Source organism: Mobula hypostoma, chromosome 15 (assembly GCF_963921235.1).
Source record: "Mobula hypostoma chromosome 15, sMobHyp1.1, whole genome shotgun sequence".
Classification (NCBI taxonomy): Eukaryota; Metazoa; Chordata; class Chondrichthyes; order Myliobatiformes; family Myliobatidae; genus Mobula; species Mobula hypostoma.
This window is the reverse complement of record NC_086111.1, coordinates 75,912,819-75,932,466: the sequence shown is the minus strand read 5'-3', so window position 1 is coordinate 75,932,466 and position 19,648 is coordinate 75,912,819. Positions and strand designations below refer to the sequence as shown.

The 19,648-nt window shown below is 51.2% G+C and overlaps 1 protein-coding gene and 1 long non-coding RNA gene across 2 annotated transcripts; one reads left to right on the top strand and one right to left on the bottom strand.

Moving 5' to 3' along the window:
- Nucleotides 1–423: 423 nt before the first annotated feature.
- On the top strand, nucleotides 424–10,170 carry LOC134356999 (hyaluronidase-like). Its single transcript, XM_063068302.1, has 3 exons — nucleotides 424–2,898; nucleotides 7,036–7,125; nucleotides 9,789–10,170. The coding sequence occupies exons 1-3, from the start codon at nucleotides 1,924–1,926 to the stop codon at nucleotides 10,167–10,169; spliced, it is 1,446 nt and encodes a 481-aa protein (XP_062924372.1). The 5' UTR covers nucleotides 424–1,923; the 3' UTR covers nucleotide 10,170.
- A 1,367-nt stretch (nucleotides 10,171–11,537) lies between these two features.
- Nucleotides 11,538–15,330, bottom strand: LOC134357002 (uncharacterized). The gene is made up of 3 exons (XR_010020480.1): nucleotides 15,120–15,330; nucleotides 14,217–14,339; nucleotides 11,538–11,648 (listed from the first exon to the last, which is right to left on the bottom strand). It is a non-coding gene; the product is annotated as an uncharacterized LOC134357002 (long non-coding RNA).
- Nucleotides 15,331–19,648: the final 4,318 nt, after the last annotated feature.

The following is a 19,648-nucleotide window of genomic DNA, read 5'->3' as shown; positions in this document are numbered from 1 at the left end:
CACCCCCCACCCTCTTAACCTCCCTCGACCCTCAAAACACCCCCTCAACACCCTCACCCTCTCACCTCCACTCCCTCTCGACCCCCTCACCCTCTCACCCTCAAAACACCCCCTCAACCCCTCATCACCCCTCACCCACTCAACACCCCTCACCCTCAAAACACCCCTCATCCTCACCACACCCTCTCACCCTCAAAACTCTCCCTCATCCTCTCCACACCTTTCACCCTCAAAACACCCCCCTCACCCTCTTGACCCCCCTCACCCTCTCGACCCCCCCTCACCCTCTCGACCCCCCCCACCCTCTCGACCCCCCCCACCCTCTCAACACCCCCGTCACCCTCTCCCACCTCCAACTTCCCTCTCTCCTCTCTTTTCCCTTTCCCTCCCCCCTCCCACACCCTGCTTGCCCCTCCCTTTCCCTTTCACCCCGTCCGACACTCCAGACATTCCCATTCTCTCCTCTCTCTCACACGCCTGATGCCTCGCACCCTCTCCTTGTCTCATCTCAGTCCCCCGCCTCTGACCTCGTTCCATGGAGAATCCACCAGGAACCCCTCCTGAAGGGCATCCTGTCATTCTGACTAGCTGGGGATGAGCTGTGTTGGGACGGGTGAGGCTAACTAGTTTGTGGAGAGGTAAGGGTGTGTTGGGTGGGAGTTACATTGCTGTCTCCTCTGCCCGTTACCAATCTCACCCTTTGCAAATAGCAGCCTCTGTTGCTCAAGTGAACATTTGCGAATGTTTTTCATGCTTTTACCCGCTACTCCCCTGCCTGTCCAGGTATCACTCAGTCACCAAGTGCTCTGTCCTGCCTTTTCCTTTCAGTGTTGGTTTGTCCCTTATCTCTGGACTTTATGGTGGCAACAGGATTTCTTGCTCCTTAAATGTGTGAATGATTCATTATTGAATTGTGACCTGGATCTGACCCAATAGTTTCTTGGGAAGGCTGTCTCATCACACAGTTAGTGTTCCCTGGCTCTCAGGAGCAGTTTGACAACTCCTCCCCCTTCTGATTGCAGTTACAGAAATGTGTTAGCACCACTCGGCCATTTACCAACTGAACCCTGCAGTCTCTTGTCTGTCCAACCAAACCTAAAGAATTAATCTAATCTGAATTCCCCCAGGTAGATTTAGGACACGTTGTCACAAGAAGGAATCCAAGTCAGACTCCAGACAACCACTGCACTGCAGACACGAGTTTCCTATCCCAGTGAATGTGCACTTGAAACCTCCTGTTAAACCACACCAGATTCCGATTCAGATATAATTATCACATGGACATGCAAACACACAGTGAAATATGCTGTTTGCAATATGACCAGCACAAGCTGGGGGCAGCCTGCAAATTTCGGCTCCAACACAACACGTCCACAACTTTCAGCAGAACAGCTCGAAACAGAACACAAGGCTCGAACTAGCTTGTGGACTGACCTACCCCCACCCACATTATCTGCACAAATTACCCATCAACCGGCACCTGGCTGGGATTCAGGAGGAAGCAGGAATGTCTGGCAGGTTAGTCAGGGAGAAGCCAGTTTGCCAGATTCAGGAGGAAGCAGGAATGTCCGGCAGGTTAGTCAGGGAGAAGCCAGCTTGCCAGATTCAGGAGATAGAGCATTTCTCCCCCTCTGGTTGAGGTGTGGGGTCCATCACTCTTGTACAGGTCACACCTGGCCCAGAAGAGGTCCCAAGCCCTGCCCCTACACCAAGTCTTAAGCTGCACGTTCATGGGGTATGTCCTTCTCATTCTGCCTTCAATAGCACGAGGCACTGGGGGGAATCTGGAGGTTACTGCCCACCCCCCCACCCCCCGAATACCCGCTTGTTAACTCTCCCCTCAAACAGTTGCAGAGATTTACGTGGTTACATATCACCAGCTGCCTATGCGCAACTATCAATGTGGATGTTGTAGCAGGCTTGATGGACTGGCATTGGTGTGGACCAAGTTGGCAGTACTGTGTGCACCAGACTCCTCTCCCTACAGCTTACCCCCTCTGTACCACCCTGTGCTTGGTGCTGTTCGCCCATGGCACCCACAGCAACCCCACCAAACAAGCCATACCCCCTATAATGAAAGAGCAGCCCTTCCTCATCTTCTGGAACATTCCGACTGAGAAATGCAGCACTCACCGAGGAGTTGACCTCCACCTGGGTGACTATGGGATCGTGACCAATGAAAATGAAGTCTTTATGGGAGAGAACATCACCTTATTTTACGTTGCACAGTTGGGCAAGTACCCATACTACCTGGGTGACGAACCAGTGAATGGGGGCTGCCCCCAGAACGCCAGCCTGAGGGAGCACAGCAGAGCGATGAGGGCTGACGTACACAGGTACTTATCCAGGAACTACAGGGGCCTGGCTGTTATTGACTGGGAAGAGTGGCGGCCCCTTTACTGGAGGAACTGGGGCTCCAAAATCATCTACAGGAACAAGTCACAGGACATTGTCCGAGCCCGGCACCCAGAAAGCTCTTCCCAGCAGGTCGAGAAGCAAGCCCAGGTGGAGTTTGACAAGGCCGCAAGGCTCTTCCTCAGCAGCACCCTGAAACTGGGCCAGCAGCTGAGACCGGCGGCACTCTGGGGCTTCTACCTCTTCCCCGACTGTTACAACTACCACTACGGGCCTGAGTATGCTGAGTACGATGGCCGCTGTCCCGCAGTCGAGATCGAACGCAACAACGACCTGGGCTGGTTGTGGGCACAGAGTAACGCTCTTTTCCCGTCCGTCTACGTGGAGGAACGGTTAAAGTCTTCGAAACGAGTCAAGCTCTATGCCAGATACCGAGTGACAGAGGCCATGCGAGTAGCACTGCTGTCGGGCTCCAAGTACACACGGCCTGTCTTTGTGTACGCCCGCTCGCACTACACTGAAACCCTCAAACCTTTGTCACAGGTGGGTGCACTTGGGTAGGAACTGGTTTGTTGGTGTTACGTGTACCGTGAAACCGATGTATGTCAAAGATAAAAACTCAGGGGCATGAGGGAGAATCTCACCGTGGGAGGGGCGGTGAGGGAGAATCTCACCGTGGGAGGGGCGGTGAGGGAGAATCTCACCGTGGGAGATACGGTGAGGGAGAATCTCACTGTGGGAGGGGCAGTGAGGGAGAATCTCACTGGGGGGACATGAGGGAGAATCTCACTGTGGAAGGGGCGGTGAGGGAGAATCTCACCGTGGGAGATACAGTGAGGGAGAATCTCACTGGGAGGGGCGGTGAGGCAGAATCTCACTGGGGGGCGGTGAGGGAGAATCTCACTGGGGGGCGGTGAGGGAGAATCTCACTGGGGGGGCGGTGAGGGAGAATCTCACTGTGGGAGGGGCGGTGAGGGAAAATCTCACCGTGGGAGGGGCAGTGAGGGAGAATCTCACTGTGGGAGGGGCGGTGAGGGAGAATATCACCGTGGGGGTGGTGAGGGAGAATATCACCGTGGGGGAGGCGGTGAGGGAAAATCTCACCGTGGGGGGGGCGGTGAGGGAAAATCTCACCGTGGGGGGGGGCGGTGAGGGAAAATCTCACCATGGGAGAGACGGTGAGGGAGAATCTCACCATGGGGGGGGCGGTGAGGGTGAATCTCACTGGGGGGACATGAGGGGGAATCTCACTGGGGAGCAGTGAGGGAGAATATCACTGTGGGAGGGGCGGTGAGGGAGAATCTCACTGTGGGAGGGGCAGTGAGGGAGAATCTCACTGGGGGGACATGAGGGAAAATCTCACTGTGGAAGGGGCGGTGAGGGAGAATCTCACCGTGGGAGGGGCGGTGAGGGAGAATCTCACCGTGGGAGATACAGTGAGGGAGAATCTCACTGGGAGGGGCGGTGAGGCAGAATCTCACTGGGGGGCGGTGAGGGAGAATCTCACTGGGGGGCGGTGAGGGAGAATCTCACTGGGGGGGCGGTGAGGGAGAATCTCACTGTGGGAGGGGCGGTGAGGGAAAATCTCACCGTGGGAGGGGCAGTGAGGGAGAATCTCACTGTGGGAGGGGCGGTGAGGGAGAATATCACCGTGGGGGTGGTGAGGGAGAATATCACCGTGGGGGAGGCGGTGAGGGAAAATCTCACCGTGGGGGGGGCGGTGAGGGAAAATCTCACCGTGGGGGGGGCGGTGAGGGAAAATCTCACCGTGGGAGAGACGGTGAGGGAGAATCTCACCATGGGGGGGGCGGTGAGGGTGAATCTCACTGGGGGGACATGAGGGGGAATCTCACTGGGGAGCAGTGAGGGAGAATATCACTGTGGGAGGGGCGGTGAGGGAGAATCTCACTGTGGGAGGGGCAGTGAGGGAGAATCTCACTGGGGGGACATGAGGGAAAATCTCACTGTGGAAGGGGCGGTGAGGGAGAATCTCACCGTGGGAGGGGCGGTGAGGGAGAATCTCAACGTGGGGGGGGGGCGGTGAGGGAGAATCTCACCGTGGGAGATACGGTGAGGGAGAATCTCACTGGGAGGGGCGGTGAGGCAGAATCTCACTGGGGGGCGGTGAGGGAGAATCTCACTGGGGGGCAGTGAGGGAGAATCTCACTGTGGGAGGGGCGGTGAGGGAGAATCTCACCGTGGGAGGGGCGGTGAGGGAGAATCTCACTGTGGAAGAGGCGGTGAGGGAGAATCTCACTGGGGGGGCGGTGAGGGAGAATATCACCGTGGGGGCGGTGAGGGAGAATATCACCGTGGGGACAGTGAGGGAGAATCTCACTGTGGGAGGGGCGGTGAGGGAGAATCTCACCGTGGGGGGGGGGCGATGAGGGAAAATCTCACCGTGGGAGAGACGGTGAGGGAAAATCTCACCGTGGGAGAGACGGTGAGGGAGAATCTCACCGTGGGGGGGGGCAGTGAGGGTTAATCTCACTGGGGGGACATGAGGGGGAATCTCACTGGGGAGCAGTGAGGGAGAATATCACTGTGGGAGGGGCGGTGAGGGAGAATCTCACTGTGGGAGGGGCAGTGAGGGAGAATCTCACTGGGGGGACATGAGGGAGAATCTCACTGTGGAAGAGGCGGTGAGGGAGAATCTCACTGGGGGGGCGGTGAGGGAGAATCTCACTGTGGGAGGGGCGGTGAGGGAGAATATCACCGTGGGGGGTGGCGATGAGGGAAAATCTGACCGTGGGAGAGACGGTGAGGGAGAATCTCACCGTGGGGGGGGGGGGTGAGGGAGAATCTCACTGGGGGGACATGAGGGAGAATCTCACTGTGGAAGGGGCGGTGAGGGAGAATCTCACTGTGGGAGGGGCGGTGAGGGAAAATCTCACCGTGGGAGGGGCGGTGAGGGAAAATATCACCGTGGGAGGGGCGGTGAGGGAGAATCTCACTGTGGGAGGGGCGGTGAGGGAGTATCTCCTGGGGGGCGGTGAGGGAGAATCTCACTGTGGGAGGGGCGGTGAGGGAGTAGCACAGTGTGGGGGAGAATCTCACAGTGGGGGGGGTTGGTGAGGGAGCATCCCCAATGTGGCAGGTTTAGTCCAGCTGATGTTTCTCAGAGAAGGAAGCCGACACTCAAAACCAGTTTCTCTGCACCTAAAAACCTATTCACCTCCAGCTCGAACACAGAAAGGTACAGCACTTTGGGCCCACAGTGTTTTTACTGAACACAATACCAAATTAAACCAATCCCATGTGCCAGCACAAAGTCCACATCTGTCCATCCCCTGGTCCTGTGCCTATCTAACAGCCTTTTAAGCTTTTCAACACATTGGTTGTGTTTGCCTCCACCATCTCTCCAGGCACTCACCAAACTCTGTAAAATCAAAACAAAACCTTCCTCACACATGTCCTTTGAAGTCTTCCTTTCTCACCTTAAATCTATGCCATTTCCATCCTGAGGAAACGACTGTTAGTCTACCTTATCTGAGCCTCTCATACCTTTATAAACTTCTCTCAGGTCTCCCTTCAGACTCTGACACTCCAGAAAAAAACATCCAAATTTGTCCCACCTCTCCTTATAGCTCAAACACGAGGAAATCTGCAGGTGCTGGAAATTCAAGCAATATGCTGGTGAAACGCAGCAGGCCAGGCAGCATCTATAGGAAGAGGTACAGTCGACGTTTCGGGCTGAGAGGGTCCCAGCCCGAAACATCGACTGTACCTCCTCCTGTAGATATCTCCTTATAGTTAATGCTTTCTAATCCAGGCAGCGTGCTGGTGAACCTCCTCCACACCCTTCCTGTAATCAGGCCATCAGAACTGCGCATGATAATTCTGCCTACACAGATGCAACATGAGTTCCTGACATAGTCATTTTTGCAAATGCTGGGGAGCGTGTGGTACATCTTCTTTACCAGCCTTTCAGTAGTTATGGACTTGCACCCCAAGATCTCTCTGTACATCGGTGTTGTCCTTTACTGTACACTTCCCCTCATTTCTATCCTGTCAAGGTGCAATATCCCACTTTCCAGGATTAAACTCCCTCTGCCATCTCTCCGCCCACTGATCTATATCCTACTGTATTATCTGATGTCCTTCTTCACTGTCCACAACTCCTCCAATGTTTGAAGGATCATTAACTGTGTTTTTTCTCTCTACTGATATTGCCTGGCATGCTGAGTGCTTCCAGCATTTCCCATATTTTATTTACACATTTATCCTACATTTTATCCCTAAGTCCAGAGAGCTCATGAGTGGAGCTATTCAAATGGAGCTCTGTAGGTTTTTAAACTCGTCCCTCCACTCTGCCAATCTAAGTTCCTTTCTGCCGAGAACAAGGCCAGCCTCCTTTCTTTACATTGTCCCTGAGGAGCATGTTAATGAAGGGTCCGTCTGCATCGCTCCAACCACTCCCAGAACACTTCCTGCAGATCGTTCCCCACCCGGGAACTGCTGACCCTGACTTCCTGTTGACAGGATTAGCCCACATCCCGTTAGCTCGCTCACTCCCCGATCTTCTGGATGGTTATTGTTAATGCTTCAGCTGTTGTTAATCATTCATCTCCCTCCCCCCTCCCCCAATCACCTCCTCCAGGCTCTCCCATCCCTCTCCTTTACCTGCAGCCCCCCCCCCCATGTCGCCCTTCCCTCCTCATCCAGTGCCTTGTGTTACAGGTTGATCTGATCCACACCGTTGGGGAGATTGCAGCCTTGGGGGCGAGTGGAATAGTTCTCTGGGGGTCTGTCGACTTCTCCAGGACCACGGTAAGGAGCACGGTCTTGCACTCATTTCCCTTACACATTCGCACTGACGTGCATCACACCTAATTGCACCCAACTTCCTTTACAGACACATCGGCATGCTTCACACTCCTGATCACACTCACTTCCCTTACAATCACAAAGTGCTTCACACACCTGATCACACTCACTTCCCTTACATCTTCACAGTGGCATGCTTCACACACCTGCTCACACTCACTTCCCTTACACACTCTCACTGACGAGCTTCACACTCCTGCTCACACTCACTTCCTTTACACACTCTCACTGACGAGCTTCACGTACCTGCTCACACTTACTTCCGTGACACACTGACACTGGCATACTTCATACACCCTCGTGGTATAATGACCCATTGTTTTGTGGTGACATCATTGGGAATAGACTCAGATTCATGCAGACAGAAACAGGCCCTTCAGCCCAGCTGGTCCATGCCAACCAAGTTACTCATACAAGCTAGTCAGATATACCTGTGTTTGGCTCGTATCCTCTAAAATGTACCTACCCATGTACATATCTCATATCCTCTAAAACATACCCATCCATGTACATGTCCAACTAACTTTTAAATGTTGTTAATTTACCTGTTTCAATCATTTCCTCTGGCAGCTCATTCCATAAACTGACCACCCTTTGGGTGAAAATATTGCCTCTCAGGTCCCTATTAAATATCCCCCCCACCCCCCTCCATCTTAAAACTATGCCCTCCATTTCTTGATACTCCAATCCTGAGGAAAAAACACTGTGGATATTGGCCACCTATGCTTCTAATTTGATACACTTCTTTAAGATTACCCCTCATTCTCAATGCTGCAGTGGAAAAAGTCCCAACTTGCTCAACCCATCTCCATAAACCAGTCCTTTGAGTCAAGGTTGCATCCTCAAATCCCTTCTGCATTCTTTTCTGTTTAACAGTATCTTTCTTATCGCAGGGTGATTCAGAGCTGAATAGAATATTCTGAATGTGGCCTCATCAACACACTATACAATGACAACGTAACTTCCCAACTTCTCTACTCAGTACTCTGACTAATAGAGTGTGCGAAAAGCCCTATATCAACACCAGTTTCAGGGAACCATGTACTTGTATTCCTGGGTTCTACAACACACCCCAGGGGCCTATACTGTTGCCCTCAAGTGATAATTATAGCGGAATAATTAGTTTCTCTTCCTGAAAGAATAATTTTAAGTGTGGATTGCAGAGAAAATTAATGATAGAGATTTAAAAGAAACATGTTTTTTTCTCTTTGATCTCTTCCTTAATCTCATTTGCAGTTGTTGATCCTTATTTTATTTTCTGTGCATGATTAAAATGGATATTTTTAATTCCCTGCTTTTTAAAAAAAAATCTAAACTTGGTTTAGACTCTGTATGCCTCACTGAAGATCCAAGAGTTTAATCGGCAAGAACTTGTCTCTTGCTTGCTATTCCCTGTAGTGGACCCTGCATTAACACAGATGCTAGATGACCAGAGGTTACTGCTGACAACTTCATGTGGGAAACACTGTGCAAGATAACAAGAGAAACCTATTCTTGCATCACAGAGAGAAGTCCAGAGTAATGATAATGAATTAATGGTAACAAAATTTAGATGAAGTAACAAAGGAATGAAGGAAGGGTATGTGACAATACAACTCATTGAAAGTTGATGAGCCAATGCCCTAGGACGTTGGCCAGTACCTCACACAGGCAGTGGAGCTGTAGGTGGGTTTTGGGGGTTTACACCGTGAAATGTGTGGGCGGTCACTGACGGACTAGGGTCACCGAGTTCTGCTACATCACTGCACAGAAATACCCCAAGAGTCCAAAACCAGGAAGAGCTGAGCCACAGAGAGCGCGGAGGATATTTATAAGGACATTGCTGGAATTTGAGGGGCTGTGCAGAGAAAAGCCACAACTTTTTCACCCAGAGGGCAGTGGGTATATGGAATGGGCTGCCAGAGGAAGTAGTTGAAGCAGGTACATGAAAAACATTTAAAAGATACAAGGAACTGAGACAAGCACCTTGGTGGACTGAAGGGCATTTCTGTGCTGAGTGATTGTGCCCATTTAGGACCTCATCAGAAGCCGTTGCTGTGATCTATCACATGACTGCACTGAATGATCCTCCTGGTTACCTTCCCGCTGCCGGCCTCAGTGGATCTGTCAGCTGGACCTGGTGGGTTTGGTCAGGGAGGTCTCAACGGCTTGCTGGCAAAACAAGAAAGGAGCTGATGGCAAACCAGCCAGGGTTGAGTGTTGCCAAGTCACGTTGATGTTGTTGTCACGGTGAGGTACAGATATTGGAATTGGTTTATTATTGTCATATGTACTGTACTGAGATACAGCAAAAGGCTTGTCTTGCATACTGTCCTTTCAAATCGGATCATTACACATTGAGGTAGAAGAAGGGAAAACAGTCACAGCGCAGAATAAAGTGTTCTAGTCACAGAGGAAGTGTGTGGATGATGTACAGTAAATCTGCGGAAGTTTGTTAGAGTGTTCAGTGACAAGCCCAGTCTCCTTAGACTTCTCAGGAAATTGAGGTACTGGCCCACCTTTATCACGATTGCATCTGTGTGTTGGGCCTAGCACAGGAAACCCGAGATGTTAACACACAGGAATTGGAAGGTGCTGACATTCTGTGTCCTCCTCTGTCCATGCAGGAAAACTGCCAGAGTGTGAAGGATAATCTGAAAAGCATCCTGGGCCCCTACATTTTGAATGTGACAATGGCCGCCCGTTTGTGCAGTCACACACTGTGCAGGAAACACGGGAGATGTTACCGCAAGTGGCCCGAGGATGATGCCTTCTTACACCTGAATCACAAGTCCTTCCACATGGTGACCCGAGAAAGAATCTACGTTAAAGGCCGTCTCAGGCGCTCGGACCAGAGGTGGATTCGAGCCCACTTCCACTGTCAGTGCTACAAGGGCTGGAGTGGTTTACGATGCAGCCACTTTGAGGTCAGCTCAGCGGCGCCTCGTACGGAACAGTCCATCTTCACCATGGCTTTCCTCCCACTGCTGATCCAGTTCCTCTGCTGACAGGAGCCGGCTTTCCCAAAATGAAGACAACTTCCTGAAAGTTACTAAGTTGACTGGCATTGTTAATTCTACATGATTGTTGTTGCTGTTACACACAAAGCTATAGAATCAGGCCATTTGGTCCATTTAGTCCATGCCAAACTATTAAGCTGCCTAGTCCCATTGACCTGCACCTGGACCATAGCGCTCCATACCCCTCCCCTCCATGAAATCAAGCCTGCATCCACAGTTCTGCTGGCAGCTCATTCCACAATCTCTCCACCCAAATTACCCCTCAGCTTCCCCTTCAATATTTCACCTTTCACCCTTGACCCAGAACATGTAGTTGTAGTTTCATCCAACCTCAGTGGAAATGGCCTGTTTGCATTTACCTTATCTATAGCCCTGATACAGGATATTTCAGGTCCCTGCCTCCACCTCCCCATTGGACAGAGAGTTCCAGATTCCAGCCACTTGCTCATGTGAAAATAGTTCCCCCCCCCCCAACCCTCCCTCTTGCTTTAACCTGTGTCCTCATGTCATCCACACCCACCATAGGGAAAATATTTCTACTACCTCACTATCCAGTCCTACTCTCCCACACCTCTATTAGGTCCTCCAGGGAAGACAAGTTCAGCCTCTCCAGCAGGCAACATCCTATGAGTATTCTCTGCATCTCCTCCATTGATTGAGTTATAATCACTGTTCCCAATTGCCCGACCTAGCTCACTTCTCAATAAAGGTTCAGAGCAACCCCTTCCCTAATTGGATTATATAGATACTGTGCCAAGAAACCCACCTTGCAACTTCTGCTCCGCCCATGCCTCTTGCATGGTGGAGATCTGGACTGCCTATGGGGAAAATGAAGTTACTCACAACACAGACTGAAGCTTTTACATCTTTCCATAACCTGAGACAGATCTGTTCCTCCATCTCCCACTGGCCAAGTTTGTCACCCCATCATTTTTAATCCTGAGTTCTCCCCGAACTTTCTCAGTGGATGAGCCCCGGTACGTCTTCTCTGCACGCAGCGGATAGGAAGGGTTCCCAACCTGAGGCCCACTGACCACGCAGTTAACGACAGGGATCCATGGTGAAAGAAAGGTCGGGCACCTCTGGTTTAGTTGGATATAGGCCAAATCTGAACAAATGGGACTTAGGAGGTAATCTCGGTCGGCATGCTGATAAACACTGGGACTTTATTGAATCAATGACTACAGTTCACTGTGTCTTGGATGTAAAATGTTCCGAGTTGCTGTGTCTGGGAGTTCAGTTGCTACCAGCACACCGTCCTTGGTCACGGAGGGACGTCCCCATGGGACATTGACCAGACTGGGCGACATTTACCATGGTGGTGTTTTCACCTCTTGGGGTCAGCTGTTGCCATGCGACCAAGAGAAACCCTGAGGGAAATTCAGGTAAACACGAGCAAATCTGCAGATGCTGGGAATTCAAGCAATGGACACAAAATGCTGGTGAACGCAGCAGGCCAGGCAGCATCTATAAGAAGAAACACAGTCGACGTTTCAGGCTGAGACCCTTCGTCAGGACTAGAACAAAGAACATAGAATAGTACAGCGCAGTACAGGCCCTTCGGCCCACAATGTTGTGCCGACCTTCAAACCCTGCCTCCCATATAAGCCCCCACGTTAGATTCCTCCATATACCTGTCTAATAGTCTCTTAAACTTCACTAGTGTATCTGCCTCCACCACTGACTCAGGCAGTGCATTCCACGCACCAACCACTCTCTGAGTAAAAAACCTTCCTCTAATATCCCCCTTGGGCCCCTAATATGGCCCGATCATTGAGGGTGTTTAAGGGGGAGATTGACAGGTATCTAATTAGTCAGGGTATCAAGGGATATGGGGAAAAAGCCGGAAATTGGAACTAGATGGGTGAATAGTTTAGCTCATGGGGGAGCTGCAGAGCAGACTTGATGGGCCGAATGGGGTACTTCTGCTCCTTTGTCTTGTGATCTTGAACTTCCCACCCCTTACCTTAAAGCCATGTCCTCTTGTATTGAGCAGTGGTGCCCTGGGGAAGAGGCGCTGGCTATCCACTCTATCTATTCCTCTTGTACATCTCTATCATGTCTCCTCTCATCCTCCTTCTCTCCAAAGAGTAAAGCCCTAGCTCCCTTAACCTCTGATCATAATGCATACTTTCTAAACCAGGCAGCATCCTGGTAAATCTCCTCTGTACCCTTTCCAATGCTTCCACATCCTTCCTGACTAACCGAAGGAAGAGCTAGTAAGAGATTTGAAAGTGGGAGGGGGAGGGGGAGACCTGAAATGATAGGAGAAGACAGGAGAGGGAGGGATGGAGCCAAGAGCTGAACAGTTGATTGGCAAAAGGGATATGAGAGGATAATGGGACAGGAGCCTAGGGAGAAAGAAAAGGGGAGGGGAATACCAGAGGAAGATGGAGAACAGGCAAGGAGTTATAGTGAGAGGGAAAGAGAGAAGAAAAATATATAATAAATAAATAAATGAGGGGTGGGGGAGGAGGGGCATTAACGGAAGTTTGAGAAGTCAATGTTCATGCCATCAGGTTGGAGGCTACCCAGACGGAATATAAGGTGTTGTTCCTCCAACCTGAGTGTGGCTTCATCTTTACAGTAGAGGAGGCTGTGGATTGACATATCGGAATGGGACGTGGAAAGTGAAATTCAGGTTCCTGGCCTCGACATGGCCCATCCTGTGTCCCTGTCCCACGCTCCGTGGTACTGCTTCGGCCCGGCCTCGCCTCAGTCCTGCGTCCCGCTGCGCTCTCATCCCGCATTCCTTCCCGTGCCCCCACGCCGCACTCCACCCCACCCCGCACCCCTGTCCTGTCCTTGCATCACCCACCTCCTCCCGCGCTGCTGTCCGTCGCCCTCTCCCCAGTCAGGCTGGGAAACAAACTGGTTTGGACTGAGAGTCACTGGGAAAATGCTGGAGGAACTCCGCTAGTCGACGAATCGGGCCGTCAGAACACGATACCTGACATTGGGCGCTACATTGTCCGAGCAACACACGCAAAAATGCTGCAGCAACTCAGCAGGCCAGGCAGCATCAACGAAGAAGAGTACAGTCGACGTTTCGGATCGGGATCCTTCATCGGTACACTCATTGAGAGCCTTCAGTAATCAGCGGGGTGGACAAAGGAGAGACAGTGGATGTCATTTACTTGGATTTTCAAAAGGTATTTGATAAGGATGATTCCGAGAATGAAAGGGTTAACATATGAGGGACGTTTGGCAGCTTTGGGCCTGTACTCATTGGAATTTAGAAGAATGCGTGGGGGATCTCATTGAAACTTACCGGATGTTGGGAGGACTAGATAAGGTGGATATGGAGAGGATGTTTCCTGTGTTGGGGGTGTCCACAACTTCCAGAACTAGCGGGCGCAGCCTCAAAATTGAAGGGCGACCTTTTACAACAGAGGTAAGGATGTCTTATTTTTTAAGCCAGAGAGTAGTGAATCTGTGGAAAGCTCTGCCACAGGCTGCGGTGGAGGCCAAGTCCGTGGGTATATTTAAACCGGAAGTTGATAGTTTCCTGATTGATCGGGCGTCAAAAGATATGGTGAGGAGGCAGGTGTATGGGGTTGAGTGGAATCCGGGATCAGCCATGATAGAATGGCGGAGCAGACTCGATGGGCTGAATGGCCTAATTCTGCTCCTATGTTTTGTGGTCTTATCAGGACTGAGTCCTGATGAAGGGTCTTGGGCCGAAACGTTGACTGTTTACTCTTTTCCATAGATGCTGCCTGGCCTGCTGAGTTCCTCCAGCATCTTGTTTGTGTTGCTTGGATTTCCAGATTCCGCAGTTTGTGATTAGACTGAGAGTTTTCCCTTCCACGAGCCATCTCAGCCCCCTCTCCCTCCCCTGTGGCTTGCAGCCATCACAGTAGGCGGGAGTAAGTGACTTTAGACGAGGGCACAGGAGAAAGTGAAGGAACTAGGTAGCTGGTTTAATACTGTTATACATCATGTTTTGTAAACGATCCGCACAGTTTCATTTCATTGCATCGAGGCGGTACAAGGGGAAAAAAATAACAATGCAGAATAAAACGTCTCTATTACCTCAAAACTGGAAGAACTACCAGATGATTCAGAACGTTCACGTGCAGCGGCTTCCTTGTTAGGTTTGGCCTTCTGCTCAACAGGAAGGAGCCAGTGCTCAAGGCCCTGACGATGCCTCCAAGCCTGTAATTTATAGTAATTAAGATCAATTTGGATCTCACGGGCAGAACTCATGCATTGTTGTGCAGATTTCTTCTCTGCTTCTTTCTCCAGCTCGCTAGAAAACAGCCAGTGGTCAAGACCCCGTCGATCACCCCAGGCCTGCTCTCTGTAGTCTGAGTCCTTTGATTCCCGATTACAGATCCTGGTGGTTTGAGTGGATTGTTGAGTAGTGGTGTTCTCAGCGGGATTGCTGTTTTGGTTACTGAAAGACAGGAGTGGTCATTCCCAAACTGGAACATTTGATGCTGTCTGGCTGGGCGGCTTCAGTGGATAGTCTATGTTTAGGAATGGCACTGAAAATGACCTGGATGGACTTTCATCAACATCAAGGAAATCACAAGTGGAACGTGGTGGAGGGACTGCAAAAAAGGAAAATGTCTGTCAGCTCTGTGAGAAACCTGGGGAGCTACTGCTTTGTGAGGGACAGTGCTGCGTGCCTTCCACTTGACATGCCCAGGTTTAAGCAAAGTGCCCGAAGGAAAGTTTATGTGCAGTGAATGTACTACAGGTATTCATACTTGCTTTGTATGTGAAGAAAATGAGAAAGATGTGAAGCGATGTTTTACGCCACTCTGTGGGAAGTTTTATCACATGGAATGCATTACGAAGTACTCCCCCACTCTGCTGCGGAACAAAGGATTCAGATGCTCAATCCATGTCTGTCTATCTTGTTATGCCTGCAACCCTACTCCGGAGACACTCCATATGAAGGCTGATACAACTATGAATTTGGAATTTTACCTCATGGCTGTTTGCTTTTATTTCCTTTTCAGCCTGAATGATATTGTTGATGGCTGTTTCAAGAGCTCGCTTAGCCTGCAGGCAATTAGTTAAGGAATTGGAAGCTGGCACTCTCCCCAGCATGGACGTGTATTGAATTCATCGGCCTTAGCCGATGTCCCGCTCGAGCCGTCACTTCACCCGCCCGTAACCTTCAGCCGACCGCAGTTGTAGGATCAAGATGACAACTGATGATTTGAGGGGATCCCTTCGAAAGTTAGAACAAAGACTTCGCTTGTTGAATTATCCTCAAGATATTGATTGTACTGGTCTTGCAAAAAGTCCAGCTGCCCTTCTGCCAATCATGAGCTATGCCTTCACCTCATATTCCACATATGTGACTCAGCAGCTAATAGCGTCTGGAGGGAACTGGTGGGAAAAAAATGACACTCGTTTTCCTGATGCTGTTTACAAGGTGTTACGAGACCAGTTCCAGTATAAACCAGCGCTTTTAAAGGAACAAGTTCTGCTCTGTGGATTTGCAAAACGAAGATACAGCTTTTATGTGACATAATAAGCCTTGTGACAAAAAAGCACAAGGAGTGAAGCAACCTCAACAAAGATAAGACAGGCTCAAGTAAACATTCAAATTATCCTGTAAAAGTTTCATCACGATTTAACTATGAAAGGCACCTTACTGAAAGTTTCCCATGTGAAACAAATGAAGCAATAAGGCCTTTAATGGAGCGTCATTTACCTAGTAATGATAGAAAAACAACTGGTATTTCATCAATTCATGAAAATGATATTATTGAAGACAAGTCAAGACAAGACTGGCTCTTTTCATAGAACATAGAATAGTACAGCACAGTACAGGCCCTTCGGCCCACAATGTTGTGCTGACCCTCAAACCCTGCCTCCCATATAAGCCCCCACCTTAAATTCCTCCATATACCTATCTAGTAGTCTCTTAAACTTCACTAGTGTATCTGCCTCCACCACTGACTCAGGCAGTAAATTCCACGCACCAACCCTATCTACCGTGGGGCAACTTTCAGGGATCTGTGGACATGTACCCCCAGATCCCTCTGCTCCTCCACACCACCAAGTATCCTGTCATTTACTTTGTACTCTGCCTTTGAGTTTGTCCTTCCAAAGTGTACCACCTTTCGAGGGACAGATTGTTGTCATGACCTCACGTCACGAGCTCTTTAGCGCCTTCCGACATTCTGACGTCATCATTCGAGATATGACCCACAATGGTGGTACAGGTATCATCTGCTAGCTTGTAGATGGAGTTAGACCACAGGGTCATGAGTGTACAGGGAGAAGAGTAGGGAGCTACGGACAAGGATAATCGAGGCGGAGGTGTTGCTGCCAATCCTTACTGACTGAGCCTGAGAGCATGGAAGGACCCCAGATAGATGACAGTGTTCCTGAGTTTAGGCAGTGGATGTGTACAGAGGAATGGTCAGAGCTGTCGAGTGGGGTTAGAGTGCAGACTGGCACAGGGCTGTGGGGAGAGAGTGGGACAGTGGGATTAGTGTGAGACTGACACAGGGCTGTGGGGAGAGTGGGACAGTGGGATTAGTGTGGGACTGACACAGGACTGTGGGGAGAGAGTGGGACAGTGGGATTAGTGTGGGGACTGACACAGGGCTGTGGGGAGAGAGTGGGACAGTGGGATTAGTGTGGGGACTGACACAAGACTGTGGGGAGAGAGTGGGACAGTGGGATTAGTGTGGGGACTGACACAAGACTGTGGGAGAGAGTGGGACAGTGGGATTAGTGTGGGGTCTGACACATGGCTGTGGGGAGAGAGTGGGACAGTGGGATTAGTGTGGAGACTGACACAGGACTGTGGGGAGAGAGTGGGACAGTGGGATTAGTGTGGGGTCTGACACAGGGCTGTGGGGAGAGAGTGGGACAGTGGGATTAGTGTGGAGACTGACACAGGACTGTGGGAGAGAGTGGGACAGTGGGATTAGTGTGGGGACTGACACAGGATTGTTGGGAGAGAGTGGAACAGTGGGATTAGTGTGGGGACTGACACAGGACTGTGGGGAGAGAGTGGGACAGTGGGATTAGTGTGGGGACTGACACAGGGCTGTGGGGAGAGAGTGGGACAGTGGGATTAGTGTGGGGACTGACACAGCGCTTGGGGAGAGAGTGGGACAGTGGGATTAGTGTGGGGACTGACACAGGACTGTGGGGAGAGAGTGGGACAGTGGGATTAGTGTGGGGACTGACACAGGGCTGTGGGAGAGAGTGGGACAGTGGGATTAGTGTGGGGACTGACACAGGACTGTGGGAGAGAGTGGGACAGTGGGATTAGTGTGGGGTCTGACACAGGACTGTGGGAGAGAGTGGGACAGTGGGATTAGTGTGGGGACTGACACAGGGCTGTGGGAGAGAGTGGGGATTAATATGGGAGGGTATGTGAATTTCGTAGTGGCAGATTGAGCCGACGGCAGGTTCAGGCAGGTATGGTGTCTGTATTCTGCTGTGTTAGGAGAGTGCGTTGTGTACAGTAGAGCCTTTGGGATCCTGTGGTGCGACAGGTTCGTGTGGTGTGTCCCATGGTAGAGGTGGTTGTTGGGTCCCATTGGGCGGCGATGGATGTAAGGCGGGCGAGTGCTGGGTGTATCCCGTGATGGGTGGCTGTGTGCAGTAGTAGAAGATCATGTCCATTGTGGTGGTGCGTTCTCCAGGGACACCTTGTTGGGCCTGGCAGACTGTGGGGCCTGGCGTGTTTGACCTGTTGTTGCGGGTCGCTGGGCTTCTGGCGCTGCCGCACTTCCCAGGTCTGTTACCAACTTACTGAGGGCAGGACCTGGCTGAGCCGGCGGGCTTCCTGCAAATCTCGCAGACCCACGGTCCGTTTAACAAGCACTCGCTTTCTTTTCCCGACGCCATGGGTGTATTGAAGACGGAGATTCAGAGGTTCTTGATTGGCCACGGCTTACGGGGAGAAGGCCAGGGAAAGCCTCGATCCACAGGTGTCTAATATCAGTGCCTCCAGGCGACCCGCTTTCCGTGCACGCTGAAGAGAAGCGCCTCTCGTTTCCTTCCGGCCTTCCCCGCTCGCTCTGTGAGTCTCTGTGCTTTGATTCCTGGGACGTTACCCTCCTTGCCCTCAGGATGGGAGCTGGGAGAAGATGGCATGGGCCGGATGGTGGGAATCTTTGCACGTTGTCTTCCTGGGGCACAGTCTCCTGAAGATACTACCGACGGAGGGGATGGGAGGGGAGGGGATGCATTGGGTTGATCCACTATTCTCTTCAGTTTCTTATCGATCGCAATACCGGGCACAGGAACCAGCTTCTCTGTTCCGCCGCGCCGCGCCGCGCCTGCTTCACCCATGATGCAGGCTAATCTAATCAGCTGCCTGCTCATGGTCCGTGTCTCCCCGTTCCCCGTCCGTTCCACGTTTATCAGCCCTTAAAAGTCGTTATTGTATCTGCTTTCACCACCTCCCCCGGCAGCTCTTTCCAGACACGCACCACTTGCAAATTTCCTTTGAACTTTCCCCCTCTCTGCCCTCTAGTATTTGACATTTGCGGGATGGAGATGAGTCTTTACCAGAGGAGGTGTGAGGTGCTCCTTCCCTCCGCTCGCCTGCAGGTCACCCTTGGGCGAGGTGTAGCACCTGTTTAGCCCCCATCAGTGTCAGGTGAAGCCGTGGGAGCAGGTGGTGGATGGTCGTATGAGCCTCTGGTGCACATCACAAGTCCTGGCTATGTGACCACTGACGCCAAGTAAACAATCTCTGAAGCGTATTGACAATGGCTGGGGTCAGCCGCGACGGATGAAGGCAGGCATTTCTAACCATCCTGCCTGCCTCTGCGGACTTGCACCCCAAGATCTCTCTGTATATCAGTGTCTGCGCAGTCCTGCCGTTTACTGCACGTACGCTTTTCTGGTAAATTGGTTTATTGTTGTCCCTTGTACCCCGAAAAACTTTGTTTTGTATGCCGAACAGACAGTTCATTTCATCATATCGGTGCTTTGAGGTAGTACAACATAAAAGAATTAACAGAATGCCGAGTAAATTGTTAGTTATTGAGAAGGTTCCGTGCAGGTTGACAGTAAGGTGCAAGGTTACAACAAGACAGACTGTGAGGTTAAGAGTGCAACTTACTGTCCTAAGGTACCATTTAATATTTTCACAATTGTGAGGTAGAAGCTTGGTGGGACGTGCTTTCAGGCACTTGTGTCTTCTGCCCGATGGGAAAGGGGAGAAGGGAGAATGCCTGGGGTGGGTGAGATCTTTGATTATGTTGGCGGCTTTACTGACGCAACAGAGTCCATGGATGGAAGGTTGGTTGTGAACTGTGCTTTACTATCTTCGACTGCCCTTGGCTCCTTATCTGAGTTCCCAGCGCCCCACTCCCCGTGGGTTCCACCTTTCACTCCATCCACACGCAGTCACTACTGGCTTCCTGCCCCCGGTCACAGCCCCCCTCCCTCCCTTTCCTCAGCCCTCAACCTTCTCTCCATCCTCTTCCTTCCTCCCTTCCCTGCCGCACCTTTGCTCATCCTTATCCTCA

Bases quoted from the DNA above. Each gene is read 5' to 3' on its own strand.
- LOC134356999 (XM_063068302.1), top strand. From the start codon at position 1,924: ATGGACTGGCATTGGTGTGGACCAAGTTGGCAGTACTGTGTGCACCAG. The intron at 2,899-7,035 runs GTGGGTGCACTT...CTTGTGTTACAG, and splicing joins CCCTCAAACCTTTGTCACAG to GTTGATCTGATCCACACCGT. The intron at 7,126-9,788 runs GTAAGGAGCACG...CTGTCCATGCAG, and splicing joins TCGACTTCTCCAGGACCACG to GAAAACTGCCAGAGTGTGAA.